The sequence below is a fragment of the Microchirus variegatus genome (genome assembly GCF_963457635.1).
Source record: "Microchirus variegatus genome assembly, chromosome: 1".
In the NCBI taxonomy this organism is placed as follows: Eukaryota; Metazoa; Chordata; class Actinopteri; order Pleuronectiformes; family Soleidae; genus Microchirus; species Microchirus variegatus.
Genome location: NC_139802.1, coordinates 7,117,690 through 7,139,980, shown reverse-complemented (window position 1 = coordinate 7,139,980; position 22,291 = coordinate 7,117,690). Strand labels below are relative to the sequence as shown.

Sequence of the window (22,291 nt, the reverse complement as noted above, 5' to 3'; positions counted from 1 at the left end):
GCAGTAAACTGTCCTGGAAGAACATGTAGAATTTCACACTGAGCAAAATAGTTTTTAGATGTTGGAAAATATTGTTGCTTTGTGACTTATCAGTCTTTTTATGGAAAAAATAAATAAAATATGCATTGTTTTGCACTTTGGTGGGCTGTGTATGTGTGAAGTATGCATGAAATATTTATTGCCATTATTTCACATTTCCTCCAATCAACAGTAAATTCTCAAGGGGAAAAGGTGTCACATCTTTACTTCACCCCACAAAGTATTGTTTTTGGCGGCAGTGTGTTTGTTTGCTTGTTTGTTTGTTGCTGCATTTGCCATTATGACCAGCGGAGGGCGCCAGAGGCTTGCAACTTGAATGGGGTGAAGTCTGCCATCTCTGATTGGCTTGTTTTAAGTTTAGTTTGCAAAACCCCAATGTAAACGAGATGAAACGACAAATGTGGAATTATAAAGTGCTGAAAAAATCAAGAACAATCGGCCACTTAATTCAGTGGGTGTGGACAGTAAATGATAAAGACTTTTGGTGCTTTTCCTCAACAGCACACCTCAACTTGGCTCTGCATGGTTTTCCATTACTATAAAACCTCCACAGGTACTTAAAAAAAAGTACCAAGTACTATTGCTAATGAAAGAAACAAAGAAAACCGTGTAGTGTAGTGGAAAAGTGCCATTAGTCTTATTTGGTTTCCACTTCTGAGAGATGGCACCTCTCCACATTTATAAGCATTACAGTTTTAAAACAGAAAAACACGTGTGCAAATCCCAACATTTGTAATGGAATTTAATGTTTTCCTCTGTATGTACTGACTCAGAAGTTCAGGGGCACATGGCAAGATTTTCTTTTTACATTCATTCACTTGTAATTGACTCACAAAGCAAAACGTAGCTTTCTTTATCACTGGGTTCTTAACTTCTGTTTGAAAGAATCTTCAGGATCTATCTGGAGACTGATACTCACATGTGCAGTACAGAAAAACCTTTCCTGAACGAGCGACGGTTGAAATTGAAAACGTCTGTCATCAACATAGGTTAGTTTGGAAACCTGTATGAACATTTAATGGGTCTGTATATAAGTCAGTTCTTCACATAAGTATTTAACGTCAAAGTCCTTGAGGTCACTCTTGATCAATGTGGAGCTCTAGCGAATTGCCTTGACTGGGCTCTTAAAACTCGATGCAGCCTGAAGTTGAAGTTGATAAGCCATTGGGTGAATTTTAAAACCATATAACCTGTAAGAAAAGAGGAAAAAAGCAAGTATGGTCACGTACAGGCGCAGAAAGATGAAAAGGAGTAAAAACTGTTACCTTTAATATAAATGTTAAAAACAAAGTGACAGGAAGTGTCAAATAAAACAAACCTTGGCACAAACTGGTTGGCCGGTCGCTTTGGGCGATACTCTGGGTGCACCATGAAGAGCATGTGGGGGAACCCTGTTCCAAAATAGGCTCCGTCTGTGTGGTGGTGTCTGGAGGACTTTGGGGTGTACACATCCATACACTTTGGGCAATAAAGCTTCACCATTGCTTCTCCTGGGATGTCTGATAAACCTACATAAGACAGGAGAAGAGGAATATAATGCAATATGGTTCTTCTGACATTATTTTTGATAGAAAGGTTAAGAAACATAGGACTTACCAATAGGAAGCATTGGCTGATTCTCACAATAGACTCTGGGGCAATAGCCAAAATCCCCTTGTTGATACTTTTCCAACTGCGGAGGATAAATGTATTTGGAAATCACTGCTGGTTCTTGTTACAAGTACGTAAGAGAATGAAGTCAAGTAAGTTGCATAAGTAGCCTACCATTTGTGCAATGCCTCTGTTTGTGAGGATGTAACGTGCATGGATGAGACCATAGAGCATCTCAGCTGCCTGCTCTATCAGATCACTCTGGTTTGGGTTATCTTCAAGCTCCTCATCTGTCCATGAAAAGCAACTCAGTCAGCATACATTTCTTATCTGTATCAGTGTGCTTGCATTTTTGAACTTCACGTGGCTGCTTCTTTAACTGTCTCACCTGGCTCTAGGTCCAGAATCATGTCCAGAGCCTGACGGTAGTGAGGCACCTGCTCATTTAAACCTGTCAGGTTAAATTTGTCCTGTATGTAGTCCTCATCGACCTGTAACACAGCAGCAGGAGAAGCACATGACTGGAAGTGAAATGCATCAATTTGTCGATTATTTTCTTGATTAATGGTTTGGTCCATAAAATGCCATAAAATGTTAAAAACTGTTGATCAAGGTTGGTCAAAACCTGGAAATAACGATGTTCTCAAATGTCTTGTTTTTTCCACAAACCAAAATGATTCAGTTTTAATGATTTCTTTGTTATATGGAGCAAAGAAACAAAAGAAAACATTCACATTTAAGAAGCTAAAACAAACAAAAATGTTGTTTTTAATAATGAAAAAAGCTTCAGATCGATTATCAAAATAGTTGACGATCCATTTAGTAATTGATTAATCGTTTCAGCTCTACTGTCCACAAAACCCAACCCGGCTCTCCCACCTTGCTCCCTCACCAACTGTCTCCTTGAAATAAAGTCCTGGTACACCTCAAACTTCCTAAAATGAATTCCATCACCCCTCCCCTCAGGTAAAGTGTCTGGTGTCATCCTCAACTGCACACTCTCTTTAACATCCCATATCAATAATGTTACCCAGTCTGCCTACTTGCTCCTCAAACAACCCTCCATATACTCCGACTGGTTCAGAATTCAGCCGCTCATATAATCTCATGAACCCCCACCATCCATCACATCACACCCGTCCTACAGTAGCTCCACTGGCTTCCCATCACACATCGCATCAGTTACAAAACACTGCTCCTCACCTTCAACGCCATCCACAACCTTGCACCTCCATACCTTTCAGATCTTCTCCACATTTCCACTCCTGCCCGCACCCTCACACCTTACCCCTATCCACCTCAATGTCCCTCCTGCAGTCACCATGGGGAGCAGAGCGTTCAGTGACTCTGCTTTCCAGCTCTGGAATTCCCTCCCTCCTGACCTCCACAACAATGACTCCCTCCCACATTTCAAATCCAAACTAAAAACTCACATGTTCAGAATGGCATACTCCCACTGACCACACAACAACACTGTTCATTTTATTATTTTATTATTATATTTCTTAATTGTATTACTTGATTACTTAAGAAACATTATTACTTATAGTACATGTCCTTCTGATGCTGTGAATTTGGCATGGGATGTTATGAGATTCTGATGGTTGACTAACCAAAAGCAATATTGACACTTTGTTGTGATTTACAGATTTAAAACGTCCCCTGAAAACACAGATTACTTTTTTGAAGGCTAGTTAAAAAACGGCTCATACCTTAGATACAAAATGACAGAAAATTGTAGTGGTTTTCATAGTGTGGTTTCTAATAAGGTATATCTTTAAACTGGTACGTGACCCATGCCTATAGTACAATGTCTATGCCTAAAGCATATTATACACCTCTATGCTAGTCTACAAATCTAGCATGCAGAAACTACACAAAGCATATAATGCTCCCAAACACCTCCCTATAAGAACAGTTGACTTGATTAATAATGACAGTAAACATTTTGGATGTTGATGGTCTCAATCACTACTTTCAGGTCTTCTTCAATAGAACAAATGTAGATTCTATAAATTATGTTCCCATTTAGAGGAAAATATTTCATAAAGCATAGCACATAGGAGTGGACACTAGTGTGATTGACAGCTGGTCATGTCCACTAGGTGCCTGGATGCAGGTGATGTTTGTGAATGAGGGTGAGGTTTCAAAATGGAAGTTTGGATTTCTGTGGATGTCACCCGTGGATGTATACATCCATGGGTGACACCACGGCTGGTTGTCATTTTGATTTCACTCAAGAGGGTAAAATGATGCAGTGCCAGTGAAGAGTTTGAGTCTGCACAACTCAAACTGTATATTGAAATCTATCATTTGTTTGCTGACTTGAGGCAACTGTAAACAAGACTATTTTGGTCCTGTCCAACAACTGTTATAATTGTGAGTATTGCATTTATTTACAGTTTAAGATAGTATGTACTGGGATTGTGCTGTTGTTGTTAGTTGTAATTACTGATTCACGAGACCTTAGTACAGTGTGAATTAAATCCAGGAGACTGACCTCACAGAAGAACTCATTTCCCCTCAGTCCACAGAACCAGGAAATCCAGGACACCTCCTCTGAGCTGCTCATCCTCCTGACAAAACAAAACAGAGTTATATTCCAACCTTTGAACCTCTCATCACCGTCACTTGTTAGCCTAAGGCTCAAAACATTGAAGTTGTAGCTTTGTTAAAGTATACACTTACATATATACACCTAAAATATAATTGTTGTACTATAACAATTCTATTTCACCTTCATGCGTCTGTGATATTAAACTAAAAAAAAATACTTTACTGCATATAATCTTTAATTTACCTTTCGTGTGTCTGTAACGAGCTACACATCCTAGCTACGCGCTAGCATGTTTGCTAGTGTTAGCTAGCGACAACACGTCTAACTGGAAGTGTGGAGAAACGTTCATTAAGTCAAACGCGTATTTTGTAACTGACACGTCGTACAGTTATATACACGTGTACATAAATCGACGTTTCACTCACCCTTCGCTGTATTTATTCACACATTAACTTTCAATCTTGGCTCGTTAATCCTCACTTCCTAGATGACGCGTGTGTTTTCCGGTCACATGGGGTTTTCAAAATAAAGCGTCTCGTGATGTATTTTTCTTGTGCAGCCTAAACATGTGTATCACTTATGTTATGTTCGTGTTTTAATAATACACCATACGGCTGAAGAGGTTTTGATACTATAGGGTTTACAAAGCACTTACTTGCCTAAAATATGCTTACAGTCACACATGACTGAAGGAATGCATAATTACAGATGACAACTGCTGTAAAACAAAAAAGAATAGGAAGAACCTCAAACATTCATATCGATTCCAGTTTCCATTCTTTTATTTATTTTATTTTCATTGTTTCTACAAAATGTAAAATTCTTCCTTATTGACATGTATTTAAATCACGTAAATCATTCCAACTGGAGCTCTTTTTCAGGGCAGGTCTGAAAAGGTTTTGCGGCGAGGTGGTCCAGCATCTCCCTGCTCCTGTTCCTTCCCCATGCCTTCAAACATCAGTATCCTTAAGAAAGAAAGAAAGAAAACGACATGTCAGCTGCTAGAAGGTATTACTGTAAATAGGTGTGGAAAGTATAGATTCTGAACAATCAACACTTGAATATTTTTTCGTTTAAAGGTGCATTATGTAATAAATCTAAAGCAACTGGCCATAAAATCCTCCTAATATGTCACAGAGACTCAGGAATAATGTTCATATAACAAACTGAACTCACCAACAACAACAGTACAGCCGGAATATTTGCATTTAAAAAAACATGTTGCAGACTGCAAATCATGTTCCATCATCATATGTTTTGGCATGTGGCGCCACCTACCGCCGTCTACCAATCATTGCAGTCAGTAGAGTCTCCGTTGCCGAGCAACCACGGGTTGCCAGTTACATTCATAAATAAATCCTAATCTTTCTCTAAACCCACCTTGGCTCCACTCTCTAAAATGACCAGTATTTGTACATACTCACAGTTTTAGAATTGCATTTCTTTTCCCCAGCATCATATGCAAGAAGTCGTTGTAGCTGATTGTGTCTCTGGATGCCCCTCCGACCACGTCCGACATCATCTTCTTTAGCTCTAGATGAGTCTTTGCCAGTCCAAGTTTTTCCAGCATTCGTTTTAACCCCATCATATCTACAGGAGCGATCAAATAATAACAAATAATCAACAAAGCGAATCTGTGAAGACACATTTGAGGCGGTTGCAGTTTTACCTATGTCTCCTTTGTCATTAAGATCAAACTCCATGTATTTTTCTGTAATGTATGCAAACATAAACTCATTATAATTTTTTTTTTTTAATTTTACAATGCAATACAATAATAATAATCAAAAAAATGAGTGACCACTCATGACCTTGAATACTCACTTTTAAACATGTCGAGCTTTAAAGCAAGGTCCTCTTCTTCTTCATATTGGGGATCTGAAAGAAAGGCCTAGAGACGTGCCAAGAAATGACAAAAGTGAACTAGTTTAACTCTGGTGCCATGCCCTGTCTCTAGAAAACACTCATCCTCGCTGTATCCTGATGACTTTATCTGAAGAGTTCAACTCACCTCATTGACAGAGTTCAGTTTTTCCTCCTGATGAGACTTGAGCAGACCGTATGATTTGCCACCTGAGAGAAATCAACCAAATTTACCTCAGTTTATCCGTTGAAAAACACAGAATACACTGTTCCCTTGACTAACACTGATTAGTCAATAATTTCCCTCGGGATAAATAAAGCATCTTGAATCTTGAATCTTGAATCTTGAATAAAAGCTCACAGTTAGACAGTTAAAATAAGACATGAGCCAAAAAAATGAACGGTCGACCAAACCTTGAACACCGCTGTCCATTTCTGTGCGCGGAGTTGAGAAAATATGAAAAGTGGGCAGAGTGAGTGAAACTTTATGATGATGTGTGTTTTGTAAATGGAGGCAGAAGAGGAAGTGTCACAGTTTCAGTCTGCATTTGCAAAAGGTTCCTATTGCAACAAATAGAATTCACGCTGTTATAACATTCCCGTTTATACCAACTTTCACCAAATGGGGAAGGAACAGTCACCACTGTGACCCATTGAGAGATGGTTGCATACATACATACATATACAGTCACATCTGTTCAGGCAGGCGTTTGAATTTTAAATATGTTAGTGTGTTTCTTAAATGTGCTGCTGCTTTTGTTGTTTTTATTTTGTATTCTATTTTTTGATGATTTGTATGATGTTTTTATTATTATTTTTTTAATTGTTCATGTATCTTGTGAAGCACTTTGTGAGTTTTCTCTGTGAAAAGTGCTATAGAAATAACATTTACTTACTTACTTACTTACTTACTTACAGTATGTTGTGTACTGATAAGCATGGGTTTGTTCAACATTTCTGTGAAACCAGTTGATTTTTTTAATCAAGAAGAGGAAGAGGAAGAGGTCAAGAGAGGCATCACTTTACAGACAGTTGTTTTTCTCAGAGTGCTAACCCGGTAACACTCGGTGTATAACTTAGTCATCATAGGAATTTATGCTTCAAGTTTTGTCGTAAAGCTTTAAAAGAGCCCGCACCTGCTTTTGACAGAGAATTAACCACCATTGACAATCATTATAGACAACCTGCATTGTGTTTCTTAAAAAGATTCCACAAGGGAGCAGTATACACAAATCCTACGAATGTGACAAAAAAAACCCATCACACCTCTGCTTAACTTGGAGAACTGAAAATAGGAGGAGACGACAAAGATGAAGCACATCATTCTCCTTTTGTCAGTCTACATGTTACTGTTCACTGAAAATGGCATGGTTTCACCTGTTATTAGTTCTGTTAACGGCTGCATCTGAATGCCGAGGTGAGTAGATCATTTGATGATTTGTTAGTCAGATTAAATCCTCGATGTTTTCTTGGAATCATCAGAGGACAAAGTTAGTTTTCAGTTTTTACCAAGGGACTGTGGTTAATTGCATGTATGCTCTTGAAAAAGAGGTTTATTAATCTCAATGATGCTTTTTACTGGATGAATAAAAAAACCCAAAATGTCCTATGTAATAACTGATATAAAATGTTGTTAAATTAATGCTGCAAATACACTCTTGGATTGCATTTGTGACCTTACAGTGTGTGATCTGATGAGCTTCTAAAACTAGTTTTTATCATTACGTCAAAGCCAACTCGCCGCTGATTGTGTCAGCTTCTCTGGAAGACGACACAGCTCTGCCTTGTGGTGATGTTTATAAGAAGGATCTACATGACGGCAAGAGAGTGCGATGGAAAAAGTATTCCACGGACGCCGGTCAGAATACAGATATCCTCTCTTGGCCTGAAAGATCCCAGGATGCCAAAAACGTGAAATGGGAATTGGATGAGAAACGACCGATATCACTTTTCATCACAAATGTACAGCAATCTGACAAAGGAATCTACACCTGTGAATTTTGCCAAGGGTGGGAGTGCACTCTCACAAACGTATCTTTAAGAGTGAAAGGTAAGACACATTTCATTCTCTTTATTTCACAAATAAATCCCACTCCTCTGTCGTGTTTTATTGCAGCATTTCTTTTTTCTTTTTCTTTCTTTCAGACTGCAAAATCTGTCCATCGGTGGAGGTAAAACCCAGCACACCCTTTCAACTAAACTGTCCAGTGGACGTAAAAGGACAAACAGGTCCAGTCGATGTTACCTGGGTATTACTGAAAGGAGGCCAACCTTCTCCCCTCATCTCTGAAAGGGTTGAAGTGAATGACACATCGTTGCTTATCAAGTCTCCCAGTGCCAATGACGGCGCCTGGTATAGATGCAGTTACACTTATGGGAAACGTCGCCGCTGTTTTGACATCAAAATGCACATCACAAATGCACAAGGTCAGAGCTGCAGCTGTTATATTTGCTAATATCATCATCGACACGTGGCAATATAATATTCACACACTTTTCTTATTTCTTTTACTAAGTTGAAGATGATGATGAGACAACCTTTCAGGAAGGTCTGTATACTTTATTTGTTTTTTCTTTATTTAGAGTAGGAACCTGGCACATTCATTAACATCATCTAAACGTGCCAGATTGTAACTCATGACGTTACAAATCTGAACTCCTGTTTTTACAAAACCGATTATGTTCTTTTGACGATCTGTAACTAGTGATTGAGACAATGTTGGTTATGTTATAAATCAAATGGGAAGTAGGCTCATTTCCCCATATACTTAATTTGTGAAGTCGCCCCCTACAGGCTATTCAATATTATTCTTAAAGGGATAGTTCACAGTAATTTTTTTTTTTGAAGTGTGGTTGTATGAGGTGATTTGAGTTTCACCCAGCATTACTCCCTCACTGAAAATAGGTCTCACAGCAGGGAAAAGATGTAAACTACTTAACAACTTACCCGATTGACAAACACATATAGACGACGATGATATCATTTAAGAATTTTTTTTTATGGTTTTATGTCACTGTTAGACAGAATTTTCTGACTGGAAACTGATGTTTGTGTCACTTTGTCAATGGTTCTCTTCTCTCACCAAAGTCCATAGAGAAAACCATCAATTTTACACCACAGCACACAGGACCTGTTGATCCACTTATATCTTCATTATCTTCATTAATTAAATTCAAATATGTCATTTTGTGACTTCAGTGTATGAAATCCTCTGTTTGGCTTTACCCAAGTGACACACATTGATGTAGCCTCTGTGTTCCCATGAGCCAAAATCACTGATTTTCTCCATGGACTTTGGTGCAGGAGAGTCAGAGGTTTACAAACTTCAGTTTCCTGTTGGAAAAATATATCTTACAGTGAGATAAAGACGTGAACATTCTTGAGATATCATAGACTAAAAATGACGTATCATTTATTAATATTAGTATTAAAGGTGTCATATGTAAGAATGTGGCCAAAAACGGTTACTACGTTCAAATTCAAAATACCGAGGTCTTTTAGGTTTCCTTTTCTGACGTAACTGGCAACCCGTGGTTGCTCGGCAGCTGAGACTCTACTGACTGCAATAATTGGTAGACGGTGGTAGGTGGCGCCACATGACAAAACATGATTTCAAAACATAAACATGATTTGCAGTCTGCAAAATATATTTTTTTTTAATGCAAATATTTTGGCTGTACTGTTGTTGTTGGTGAGTTCAGTTTGTTATATGAACATTATTCCTGAGTCTCTGTGACATATTAGGAGGATTTTATGACCAGTTGCTTTAAATTTATTACATAATGCACCTTTAATGTCAGAAAAAAGCACAGAGGCCTGAACTGTCCCTTTAATTCCTGGTTGGAGGAACCCAGGGGACTATATCCATTTTTTTTAATGTATTTGATCTGCATCTCATAATAAAAACAACAGATAACAACAAGACATAGCAGCATACATTGTACTCCAGTAAACAAAGTGTGTGATGCACCAAGCAAAACAGGAAATGACACTGTCGTTTTAGTCAGGCTTCCTTCTTGTTCAGAACACCAGGTGATGAGATGATAATGCAGAATGAGACTCCGTGACACAAGACATTTTACCAAACAAAGAGATGTTTATTCTGTAACAAGTCAAGTGTCATTTCCAAGCTCTGCAGTTGTCATCGGGAGTGCCTCAGCCAAAATCCTAAGAAGCACTAACTTCTCCTGAGCAAAGCCACACTTGATAAAGGTTACCTGCTCCTCCTACATCTTCCTATGCCCTTGGTTAGCCATTCGACCTCCAGTCTCCTCTAGGGAGCACATCAAAGGACAAATGCCAGGACCAATGCCTAACCTACACATCCACTTTATGGTCAACCGATGATCCATCTGAGCAGTACCTGCTCAGACAAAATCTACAGACATCTGTCGTAAAGCTTAATTGTAGGGCATTGTAAACCCCAGTTCACAGAGCATGTGAACCCACAGAATTATAGTAACACATTTGCTGTGTTAAAGTGTCTAATACACTTCAACACCTTTAGCTTTTATTCATTTGCCAAACTGTTGAAGTGTCTGGCGCTGAGGTGTTGAGTCGTAACAGCTTTACCTGTCTCCCCCAGAAAACAGGACCACTGAGCAGAGTGGAGTCACACTCACTGCAGCTCTGTCTTCAGTCATTAGCGCGGCTGTTGTCATCGCTGCACTCGCGGGAGTTTACGTTTGCTGGAGACGCAACAGAGCCGCGCAGCAAACCCAGTGGCTTCCAGAAGGTCTGATCTGTGTCCATGCTCTTTCCACCGTGTCATAACTGCAGTGAAGTGTTATCACAGCTGCATGTTCTCTCTCTTTGTTTTAATCAGGTGCAGTGAGAGATTGCATCCATTATTATTATGACCCCGCGACTCTTAAGACGTCAAATGGTGAGCAAACACCTTCCTCTCATTTCATCACACCACTGTTTCACATTCAGCTTTATTCACTTACAGCCTTTTATTTTTCTCTCAGATCTCCCTGATCCAAACCAACAAATCAACGTTATTTACCAGCAATTGGATGACGATAACCTACATACTTGTAAGTAGGAGTATAACACCGATATCATGGCAATTGTAATAAAATTATAATTTATTTATCTTCATGAATAAGTACCCAAACAACAATTGCTTCCTTACTACAGTTTCCATGTAGGAATTTTCAGTCTGCTCTAGAAAAGCTGGGGATTGACTGCATGTCTAGTGTGCCAAAATGTCTCTTATTTACCAAATTGTAAAGGGTTTTTATTTTTAGAGCTGATTATCTGTCTCCTTTCAAATGAAGAGAGGCATTTCATTGCAACCTTTTATTCAAAATCTGAAGGACGATGAATGACCATAGATGCTAAGAAAATGCTGTTGAGGTTCAAATCAAGACTCAAAAACACAAGCTTCTGTGTGGCTCTAGTTCACAGCCTGTAATAAGTCATAGAAACTGTCAGTGGTGGTGACTGCTTCTCTTTCGGGTTGTTTTCGATGTTGTTGTTCTTCCTCATTATTCACATCTCCAACGACTTCATATACATGAGTCTGTAGAGAGGAGATGGAGAGTTATTAAGTGTGTCGGCCTAAAGAGAAGCTTATAGCATTAGCTGTGTTTCTTAACTGTTTCTGCTTACCATTCCAATACTTGACTTCTCATTTTCTGCAAATAGAAATTACATTTACATTAGTCATTCATTTAGTTTACAATGTAAAACAAAACATTAAAATCAGAGACATTCAATTAATAGCTACAGCACAGGAGCAGAGATTTAATAAGTGTTAGGAGAGTTCAAGAAGGAAAATTCAGGTGTAGAGAGTGCTCAAGGTAAATTAGGGGTTAGTTAGTGGTGTAGAGAGACTACACTACTCTAATTGCATTATGGAGCTCATTACATCATCAGAGGCCTGTACATACGCCGTACAAACATATTATATGTTTGTTCTTTTTCTCAAGGTGGCGAGAATCACAACAATGTAACTTCTGGCCAGGACATTTCATACTTCAAGGGAAACACAAGTGCAGACCTCATGGGAAGTCCTCACAGGGAATGATTGACAAGATTTCTGCATTAACTGCACGATGGCTTCAAATTTCTGGCCAACCACACAGTAGTTGGTGGACACACCACACAAGAAAAACAGTTCTGCCCAGATGATGTGTCAAGACCAAGCTGCTAGATCTCCAAAAACGAGGGCTGCGTAAATATAACGACGTTGTTCTTTTCTTTTCTTTTCTTTTCTTTTCTTTTCGTGAATATATACAGGCCTTAAGTGTGGGGGCCCATGTTGGTGAAAACAAACATGTAGGACTTCACTTTTCTGATTTACTTTTTTCCTATAGTGTTGTACTGGACAGGCAAAAATAAGCAATGGGCTTCAGCCTATAATCTTTTTCGGTTATTGTCATTATTTTGTTAATTGATTTCACTTTATGCTTACTTTTTATTTGGATGTAACTGAAATAAAGACATTCATTCCTTCATTCATAATTTGCACACTTCATACCCACTTAGTGCAAAAGTAGACTGGAAAGGAAGTGGGCAAATTATGCAGGTGATATATAGTTTCACTAACATGGACTCCTCATGGGAAGACTGTGTGGTCAAAGACGGGTGGAAACCACAAACAAACCCACTTGGGACCCATATTGTCAGCCTAAACCCTTATGGAGCCCACATGGATATGGGGAGGTCCACATTGCCCTTCAAAGACTTGGGTCGGCATACCGAGTTAATGTTGTGTAGTGTGAACCGACACGACTGGGGGCGAACAGATGCAACATGATGTAGAACAAAATGGAGGAAGTCACCTTAGGTTATGTTTCATTTTCAATAATGCTTTTGTGGATATGACGTAACCACAATCACTACCTTCATCCTTGTTGCTCTTCCTCTTAATGTAGAATCCTCCAGCAGCCGCCGCACATAGCAGGAGGCCGAGAGGAAGGGCCAACCATGCAAGTGTTTGCAAAGCTACAGGGACGACAACGCGTTATTCTGTTTTAGTCAAATGTTTTATTTATTATAGCAGAATGAATATACTTACAGTTAACAGAGTGTAACTTTTTTGATGCCATCACGGCACCCTCTCTTTGCACACTGCAGGTTATTCCATCCACGCTCATTGCACAACCCGGGAGAGTTAACGTGTTTGTCAGAGTGCTATTGTCACTCATTAAACTGCTGGTCCAGCTGTCGTGGTCACGTCTTCCAGACCAAGTTAAATTCAAATCTTTGTCACATTTTACTTTGCAGGTTAGGACACAAGTCAGGGTGAGGATATCTCCTCCTGGCTCACACTGCGACGTAACTGCAAAGAAAAGAAATGTTTAGTCACAGTTTAACCTCTGTTTTCGGCAACTGCAGAGATTTTACACTCACCATCAAAGGTGTACAGTCGGACCTTGTTGAGCACCTTTCCCTGGTCAGTGGTGTCTGAACACTGGTAGTCCCCAGCGTTCAATGCTCCCACTTTACTAATCACCAGTGATGAGTCTTCCTTAACAAAGAATGTCTCTGATCGGTGCTCTTCCAGTGAGACGTGCGGTGTTAGTGGTCTTCCGCCCACTGCCCACTTCACTCTGTCACTAAAACCAAGAGAGGAAGCGTGCCTACAAGAGAGTGACGCTGACTCACCCACTGCAGCGAACACTTCCTCTACACTATCTGGGGCAAAGTGAGCACTGGTTTCATTTGGAGTAAACATAGTACCTATTATTGCAATCGTATGACCGATGGTGGCTTTGAGCACATCCTCTTCAGTCACTTGACATCTTGACATTATCCAGTGATGGTCGGTTGGTTTTTTCACGATGATCAGTTTAGAGAAGCATTCAGACGGGTATTTAATGTGAACGCTGTCCCCATCAATCGGTGTGTTATCCTCATGGCTCCACTTGATATGAATCCCCATGTCGTTACAAGGAACATGCCCTTTGTATGTATTGAGGAAACACTGAAGTTCGACTGTGCCCTCCTCAGGAGTCGGACTCTCAGTAACTGGTGAAAAAGAAGTGACTACTGTGACATAACCGATAACGTACTCGTAAGTATTATTTCAGGAACCGAGGCAGCTCACTTACGTTCAAGAATCCGAAGTGAGACACGTGACTCCAGCGTTCCACTGCGGCAAGAGTAAAGCCGCGCATCGTTGAGTTCAGGGCGACTGATCTGCAGGGAGCAGTCCTGTGAGAGGCCAAGCCTGTGTGCTGCTGTAACTGCCCCAGCTTTCACCAGCTCAGCAACTGAGCCGAACTCTCCAGACATGGTCCAGTTCACAGAGGAGCAGGAGCTAACAGAGGGAATGCCACATGGCAAAGTAACACTATACGCATCAGAGGTGAATATCACCAAACGACCTGCTGGAGAACATGGAAATAGAAATGTAAATAATCCAAAGTAATGTTCACTAACAGAGCTGACTTTGATATTAAGATATGTTTTGTAGTTCAATTAGATACATAGAATACAATTTAGAGTTTTGTAAATAAAGTCATGATCTGGATCTATGGAGTCTCAAAATACATTTACAACATATTAAAAAAAAATACAAATAAATAGAAAGTAGTCTAACATGAGAATATTTATATATTTTGTAATTACCAGCTGTTTGGAGTCCGCCTGTTGCCCATAAAACACAAAGGAGTCCTAAGCCTGACAAAGAAAACATTCTTCCCTGCAGAGAGTGTCTTCTCTCAGATTTTCTTGCTGATTGCCAAATCTTCAAATGGCAGAAATTTTACACACACACGCACACATTTTAAGGAAATGAAATTTATGCAAATCCTTTGTATTGCCCGTCAGTTTAGAGCAGTGCTTCTCTATTACTTTAGGATGAAGAGAACATTTTGTGCCCCCCCCCCCCCCACTCACTCTCCCCTGCAGCAATAAATAGTATTGCTATAAGTACACCTCTGCATAAGATTAACATTAAATAAATAAAATATAAATTAACTTACAAAAAAGATTAACATTATTTTTTAGTCTGTAACATAAGATATTTAAAGTGCATCAATTTGGGAATGTGGATGAACAATTACACTTTATTCTAGTACGGCAAAAACGGCATATTCTCTGGGGTCACATGTGCCAACCCCCCCCCACCATACTATTTGAGAAGGACCGGTTTAGAGTGTCCAGTTAACAACAAGCAATGGGGATGAGCTCAGCACCAAGGGACTTGAATTGGCAACCCTCCATGCCAAGTTCCCGTTCCGCTTGGCCATGGGCTGCCCATGTTGTTACAGCACAAATTAAAAAAAAAAAAAATTATGTATTTTTTTTTAAAGTATGTTCACTTTTTTCACTCTCTGTAGCATGGTCAGTGTTTGTCCACAGGGTGGTGCTGTCACACTCTGTGTCTTTGCAACATTCAATTTTGAGCAGTTGCAGTTACAGTTGCTTGTAAAAAAAAAAAGAAAAGAGCCATAGATGACATAAAGCTCCTTCTAATAAAAATATGATGGCCAGCAATCCTGTTATTCCCACAAGATTAACAATATAAATAAATTCAACCAGAATCTCTTTACAGGCTATTTAATTTGGGTGTACAATAACAATAAAGGCAACAAAGTATTCATTCATTTACACATAAACATGCAAATGTTTGATCAACCGAGATAGCAGCCGTGCACCCTCTGCAGTTCAGAGATTGGTCTCAGGTCTTGGACGTGCTATCACAGTGTAGGACTTGATCTTGAGAACAACACTAGCAACTCCTCTCAGGTCTGGCAGAGATGTTTCGCTCTGAGGAAGGATGAACTGGAAGTCTCTCAACAAGTAGGCAGTGAACAGAAAGAGCTCCATTTTGGCCACAGACTCCCCCAGGCAAAGCCGAGCTCCCCCTCCAAAAGGGACCAGGGCACGAGTGGAGTCTCCTCCTCCTTCGAGAAAGCGTTCTAAAGGAGAGAGAGAGAGAGAGAGAGAAAGTAGCTACTTTATTTGAGGCCTGTTGGGCCAAGTTAAAGGAATGCACTTTGCCCACCAGTATGAGTACTTACCTGGTCTGAAGCTGTATGGGTCAGTCCAAACTGCAGGATCGTGGTGAGCACCGAAAAGATTAGGAATGACGACCGTGTTCTTCGGGATGAAATAACCTGCAATGCTAAATATGTGTGGGAATTAAACCTTGTCTGATTAGTGTGTAAAAAAAAACTGGCGTCACATCTGTAAACTGTCTGGGCACATCAATAAGAGGTTTAACTAAATGATCTTTATTGTAGAAGTCACTCTTTTTCTTTGTTGTTTCACCTGCTGTCTCTGATGGCTCTGTGTGGAACCGCCAACGGAGCGACTGGCCTGAGTCTGAGCACCTCACTGATCAAAGAGCAAAGGACAGGAAGTCTGTGTCTGTCGCTGTACTTGGGATATCGACCCTCTAACACTGTACACAGCTCCTCATGCACCCTGGTCTGCACCTGAGGGTTGAAAACGAGAGAGCACAGTTATACTGACACTGAGATCATCAGGCAGTGAAAAATCGAACCTTTTTGAGGTACATTAGTGAAAAATGGACCTCTGGTCTGTGCAAAAGGAAGGCTACAGCCCAGTTCAGCCAGGCTGCAGCAGTCTCTGTTCCCCCAATGAGAAGATCCACAGTGGCCATGTGAACGTGAGTGTCTGTAAGGAGCTGCAGACATGACGGGGGAGACGTGTACAGTTAGATTCAATGCATACACATACTGCAGTGTTCCAGTCAGGGATGTATTATACATCCATGGTTCCAGTGCATTATATATAGAACTCCCATGATTTTCACTGGTAAATGAACTAACCACTCCTTGTTCCGCATTGTTGTGATCCTCAACGCCCTGGAGTAGAGATTCTGTAATGGCACCCTCGATTTTGTCGTGTGACTGCAAAGAGAACCAAGTAAGAGCTGATGAAAAATGAATACATTTGGTACTATAATAATGTGTTCAAGCTACTTTTATGTTTATAATAACAGTTGCTTCCCAAACAGTGAGAGAAAAATGTTATTCTGCAAAAAGAAAGACCCATGGTCTAACAGTTGCATACTGTTCAATTCAACAAATGCTAACCTTTCCCTTGGGGAAAGTGTCTATGGACAAAATGAAAAGCAAGTGTTTGAGTAAAGTTTGATTTTAGAAGATGATATGAATATGATTATCAGTTGTTACTTTGTGTTTCGTTCCCTTTTTATCGATCTTTTTTCTCATTGGCAGAGGTCTCAAACCTGCGGCCCGTGGTCCACATGTGGCCCTCCGATCAATGTCATGCGGTAGAAAGTTATAATGAGTTATTTCTGTTTTTTTGCATCATAAATATGTTTTTATCGGGAACTATATATTGTTCCATATCGAAAAACATAATTTTATTATTTGGAAATTCTGTGTCATATTATACATTTTATTATTTCGATATGTTTTCCTCAAAAAGTTAGATTTTTTTTCACTTGACTGGTCTCCTACTGACCAAACTAGACACTCACAGGTTATGTGTGGTTGTGACATGTGCTCTATGGGGTTTTGTTGTTTCCCCTTGTGTCTTTTCATTATTGTTGTTTTGTTATCACCATTCTGTATGAGTGCTTTGTTTAATTTGATAACTGTGTGTTAACCTTGTCACTGACTGTCATCTAATCACTGAGTATGTTTTTGAACTGTGGCCTAATCACAGGTGACAAACACATTTGGACACCTTTCGTTCTTTGCCATTTGATTTGACCAACCTTGTAACTGTTGAGATGATGCTTTATGATTTCATCCCTCCTGGCCACCTCTTTCAGGAGACGGGAGAAGACGGGGTTTGGTAATTTCTTTGAGAGAACAGATGCCACAGTGTGTAAATTCCCATTCTAAACAGTCCATCCTGTCATCTGCAGTCGGCCTGGTCAACATCTACTCACCCTGAGCAGTGGGAATGAGTCCAGAGCAGAAATCCAAGAGGAGCCCCACAGGCCAACTATTTCATTCAAACAGCAGTGCAGCTGCTGCAGCTTTGGAGAACTCTTGTCATACTAGGACACGTGCAGAGATTTATGTTTTATTACCAGTGTTAATGAAATGCACTGTTCAGTAACCAAGTAGCACATTATGAATGCACGTGTGTGATGGAAGCTGCTAAAAGGGGTAACGTAAACAGTGGAATTCCCCAGGTCTCTGCATAAACAGGCAACCGAGCACTGCTCTGCCACGACCACTGTTCATTGATGAGAGGCAAATTTTGTTATAAATCTCAGCCACTGCTTTTATTTACCCAAAGGCACAAACCAAGCCGTGGAAGGAAAGATACTTGCCTCTTTGCCAAAAGCCAAAGTGGTGATAACGTTACTGGCAGCCACTGTGAAATCCTCTGCGAGATCTACAGCACGGTCTTGATAGCCCATCAAAACCTGAAAGAAAATGAATCGATAAATACCCCTTTCTATTTGGCCTCTTTGGAAAAATGTCGACATTCAATTTGATGTCTGTATCTATGCCATCTATTTACAAACTATGATGCTTTTCACTGTACTCTCTGTTGGAACACAGTCATTCCCAATGCTATTTTTTTTTTTACCTTTCGCAGATGCAGCGCCTGTTTCTCAATCACGTCATGCAAAGATTGTTTGCAGCAGTGATGCAAAGCACCATGGACGAGACGACGATGTGCCCTCCACTCCTCGTTATAGTCTCCCAGAGAGATGGAGCGCCCTCCTCCAGACACGATATCACCTGACACACGCCAGTGGAGCTCATTTAGACCATACACACCAAGAAAAACATCACCAAGAAACAACGTTTGGATGGTTCACCTGTATATGAAATTGGTCTCCCAGCAAAGTCAGACCATTTCTTCACCAGAGCTTCTCTTATAAGCTCAGTGCTATTAAGTACCACCATGGCTGAAAAGACACACCAGTTATTTTACTGTCAACACACCGCATATGATATGATAATATTGAAAAAAAAAGTAATCTGAAATACTTGTGTTTCCACATTTCAGGCGGTAAATAGCTCCATAGCGATGTGCCAAATTGGTCAAGTGAATCGGCAGATGATCGTGTGTCAGCTCCATCATGTTGCCGATGAGAAAGAAGCCCGGAGGACCTGGGAGTGAGGGAGACGTGGAGCAGCGAAGGTACCGATAGAGACACTGCAGGACTCCAGAGGGAACATCTAGATCACGTTAGAGAGAAATATTAGAAAGAAGATTACGAATTGTATACACTCACTCCACTGCACCAGCATGACTAAGGCTTCCCACAAAATTTATCAAGAAATGGATTTCAACCAAACCACACAGTGACAGACCTACAGTACAGTATGAGGCACTATTTTCCCAGGACAATACAACTATTTTTTTTTGGCAGCATTTTCTAAATGAATGTTGAAAACTGCTGAATCGAGAGCGGTATCTGGATATTATTTCTTGGCTTATAACCTACATCCCCAGAACATCTTAACGTTATCTATCTTTTACTTACATTATGCTGCGGACAGATGTGGCCAACAAATATAGCTTGTATGGTAGAGGCAACATTAACATGTGGGATCGTCGTTCCATTTATACATAAAAACTGTCCCATTAATCAACGATTATATTTTTAGAGCGTAAAACATATGCATATTTTCCTGTAGACTTACTCTCTTTGTGGTCTCCCTCTGCAGTTCTGCCTCTCTGATCGAAAAAGCCACCCAGTGCCATCAACAGCAGTACAAGTAAGAATGCAGCTCCCACACTGACCGCTGATATGACCATTTTTGTGGCTCCCTGTCGGTGTCCCGCATCGAAAAGCTGAACACCACTCGGCTCGTCCCTTTTATTCTTGTGTCTTTCTGTGTCAGTTGCTCGGCGTTTCGAAATCAAGGCCGTCTAAATATTTTGAGGTCACGGTATCTTATTAGGAGACAGCCTGATAAACATGACTGGTATGTGCTGGAAGGGCAAAACAACACATCGCAGCTGACATTGAGCAGAGAGTGTCAAGGAGAAAGTACACAATACCACAACAACAACACTTCAGGCCCACAATAGCCACATTTATTCCAATGGTGTGAGACAGTGCATATTATATTACAGTAGTTGTGTGGTGGCGTACCACATGGCGAGACAATAGGGTCAAAACGAAACCTGTGTTGAAATGAGCGGAGTCGGGCAGAACAGGAGAACCATATACAAAAGTTGCAATTACAAATCATTTTCCACTCTTTTGGTATCATTTACACACACTGAATCAAATGTAGTGATAGCTGTCATTGTAGCTGTCAAAACCCCCTGCAATTTATCTTTGAAAGGGACACGCGGCAACTGTGACGTCCACTCTCCTCTGGGACTTGTGTATCACATGTATCAGATGTGAGACTGGTGTGAATCCTTAGCCAAGAGTCGCAGGGGAGAACCTGGATGGTCGGATCTTCATCTCAGTGAACGGAATAGAGGAGTCTTTTCCTTTCCAGTCTATCCACACTACTCCCTGTATCAGAACAGAAAGAGGAAATGTCATGGTATCTGGTCAGAGTGTTGTATCACAAACAAACAAGTGTATATATATAAAAAGTGAATGTAGTCTTCTGGTTTGCCAGTTGAAGCCAAACAGGAAGTGTGAATATTCTGAATAGCCACCAGGGGTCAGGTGTCCCGCAGAAAGAGTATTTAGCTACGTGGAATTTAGCAGAGGCTGTCCACAGAGGGATGCACCATCCACTCTTACAATTTAGAGTGTCCAATTTTCCTAATCCCCAAATCTGCATGGCAAACGGGAGAACCCAGTGAACCTGGGGAAAATCCACATGATGCAAACTCCATGCAGAAAGGCCCTTTTCCTACCGAAACTTCTTGACGCAAAGGCAACCAAACCGTGTGCCCCAAATTATGCTCCGATTTAGAGGAAAACAGATGATAAAGCATGGGATATACAGTATGAGTGTGATCATCTGTGAGTTTTCTGATTGCAAAACTTCAACGTGGTGCTTGCCCTTGCTGCCTAAAAAACGGGAGTTCAGATTCTCATATGGGTGACATTGCTATGAGTTGCCACTTGATCTCAAAAGATAACGTTGTTTAAATCATCAACGCGCCTTATCGTACCTGATTATTGCTGTTGATGCCATAAAGACCATTGAGGTTGGTCTTGTAGCAATTCTTGTACCACCAGCCTCCCATGTAGGCCCTGGCACAGTGGATCCCCAGAGGATCAGCGTCTTTGTCCCAGGTTGAGAATGGGCGTCCGTTATGATACCTCATAGAGTCACCTAAAAGAATACAGTAACATTAATTATCAGGCATGTCATATCAGTAAAGTACATTGTGTCATTGAAAAAAAAAAAAAAAGTTCACCTGCAATGCCTGAGTAGCCGGACACCGTGAGACTATAGTGCCTCCCCTCTGAATCAATAGAGAAGTTGGCGTACTGAGCGTAAGCCGTTTCATTTCCAGATTTCATATCCACTCTCAGACTCACAGGGCCAATGCTGGTCAGGTTGTGAAGAAGTTCATTTCCTGATGTAGAATGAAAGAGAACATAAATGAGGCTGAGTCACTGGATAATGTTTTTTGATGCAGATGTGACGGTAATGCTGCGTTGGTAAGTGTACCGAGCCAAAACTCTTCACTCAGGTTTCCAAAGCCAGCTCTGTATTCATTCCAGGTTCTGTAGAAGTCTGTCTTTCCATTCATCCTCCTCTGAAACACCTAGAAACACACACACACCACATTGTCTTCTAATCCCTGAACCATTCTGCTTTTTGTTCCTTCAACGACGAGTTTTATTCAGGCTGCAGCAGTTTTTTGTCTCACCGTCCAGCCACCTCCATCGGTCTCCATGTCACAGTAGACTCTGATAGCTTGGCCTTCTTTTCCTTGTGGGTAAATGTCCACTTCCCCAGACTGCAGAGCACCATTCAGCAGCTCCTGAGAGCATTCAGTTGGGAAAGGGAATCGAAGTTTTCCTAAAGAGTAGCAACATTGTTCAGAAAATTGAGTGACAATGAAAATAAATTAAAAAAAATCAAGTTGTTTTATTGCTTTCTATTTATTACCTGTGATGAATTCCGTCGTCACAAGAGATGTGTAGTGTCCATCTCTCTCGCCTTGTACCAGAACTATGTAGCGTGACGTGGACAACAGCCCCGTCAACTTATACTCTGTGACCGTTGAGTCCAGGATCACTTCCTAACGTGTGTGTAGAAATACAAGATAATCTCTTAGACGGTTCTGTAAATGTTAAAGGATGGTGTTTGCACTGCAAGTGCTCACGATGTACGAGTTGTATTCACCCTAGTCTCTCCTCCTGCCACCTGATAAATCACTCTGTAGCT

The 22,291-nt window shown here is 40.5% G+C and overlaps 3 protein-coding genes across 4 annotated transcripts; all 3 read right to left on the bottom strand.

Annotated features, from left to right (window-relative positions):
- Positions 1-773: 773 nt before the first annotated feature.
- Positions 774-4,692, bottom strand: LOC310929524 (casein kinase II subunit beta). The gene is made up of 7 exons (XM_083892306.1): positions 4,612-4,692; positions 4,130-4,205; positions 2,018-2,120; positions 1,804-1,919; positions 1,636-1,711; positions 1,358-1,547; positions 774-1,229 (listed from the first exon to the last, which is right to left on the bottom strand). Exons 2-7 carry the CDS (start codon positions 4,199-4,201, stop codon positions 1,139-1,141), a joined length of 648 nt encoding a protein of 215 aa, XP_083748432.1. The 5' UTR covers positions 4,202-4,205; positions 4,612-4,692; the 3' UTR covers positions 774-1,138.
- Positions 4,693-5,033: 341 nt separating this feature from the next.
- LOC310930837 (allograft inflammatory factor 1-like) lies at positions 5,034-6,532 on the bottom strand. Of its 2 annotated transcripts, XM_083893891.1 has the most exons (6): positions 6,464-6,532; positions 6,198-6,259; positions 6,011-6,077; positions 5,856-5,897; positions 5,611-5,776; positions 5,034-5,151 (listed from the first exon to the last, which is right to left on the bottom strand). In XM_083893891.1, exons 1-6 carry the CDS (start codon positions 6,480-6,482, stop codon positions 5,064-5,066), a joined length of 444 nt encoding a protein of 147 aa, XP_083750017.1. In that variant the 5' UTR covers positions 6,483-6,532; the 3' UTR covers positions 5,034-5,063. The 2 variants fall into 2 exon arrangements, with proteins under 2 accessions (XP_083750017.1, XP_083750016.1); XM_083893890.1 differs by having other exon boundaries at positions 5,611-5,897.
- A 9,142-nt stretch (positions 6,533-15,674) lies between these two features.
- cyp21a2 (cytochrome P450, family 21, subfamily A, polypeptide 2) lies at positions 15,675-19,733 on the bottom strand (the record flags this gene model as incomplete). The annotated part of the gene is made up of 12 exons (XM_083896723.1): positions 15,675-15,928; positions 16,031-16,134; positions 16,281-16,447; positions 16,546-16,659; positions 16,805-16,885; positions 17,722-17,808; positions 17,899-18,009; positions 18,289-18,384; positions 18,552-18,706; positions 18,787-18,876; positions 18,959-19,150; positions 19,619-19,733. 12 exons carry the CDS (start codon positions 19,731-19,733, stop codon positions 15,675-15,677), a joined length of 1,566 nt encoding a protein of 521 aa, XP_083752849.1.
- Between the last annotated feature and the right edge of the window lie 2,558 nt (positions 19,734-22,291).

What these genes read in the sequence shown, in the direction of transcription:
- LOC310929524 (XM_083892306.1), bottom strand. Translation starts at nt 4,201, where the DNA reads ATGAGCAGCTCAGAGGAGGTGTCCTGGATTTCCTGGTTCTGTGGACTG. An exon ending in GAAATGAGTTCTTCTGTGAG is followed by an intron (nt 2,121 to 4,129) that starts GTCAGTCTCCTG and finishes GCTGTGTTACAG; the next exon opens with GTCGATGAGGACTACATACA. An exon ending in TCAGCCAATGCTTCCTATTG is followed by an intron (nt 1,548 to 1,635) that starts GTAAGTCCTATG and finishes TGTCTTATGTAG; the next exon opens with GTTTATCAGACATCCCAGGA.
- LOC310930837 (XM_083893890.1), bottom strand. An exon ending in AACTGAACTCTGTCAATGAG is followed by an intron (nt 6,078 to 6,197) that starts GTGAGTTGAACT and finishes GCACGTCTCTAG; the next exon opens with GCCTTTCTTTCAGATCCCCA. An exon ending in AAAGCTCGACATGTTTAAAA is followed by an intron (nt 5,898 to 6,010) that starts GTGAGTATTCAA and finishes CATACATTACAG; the next exon opens with AAAAATACATGGAGTTTGAT.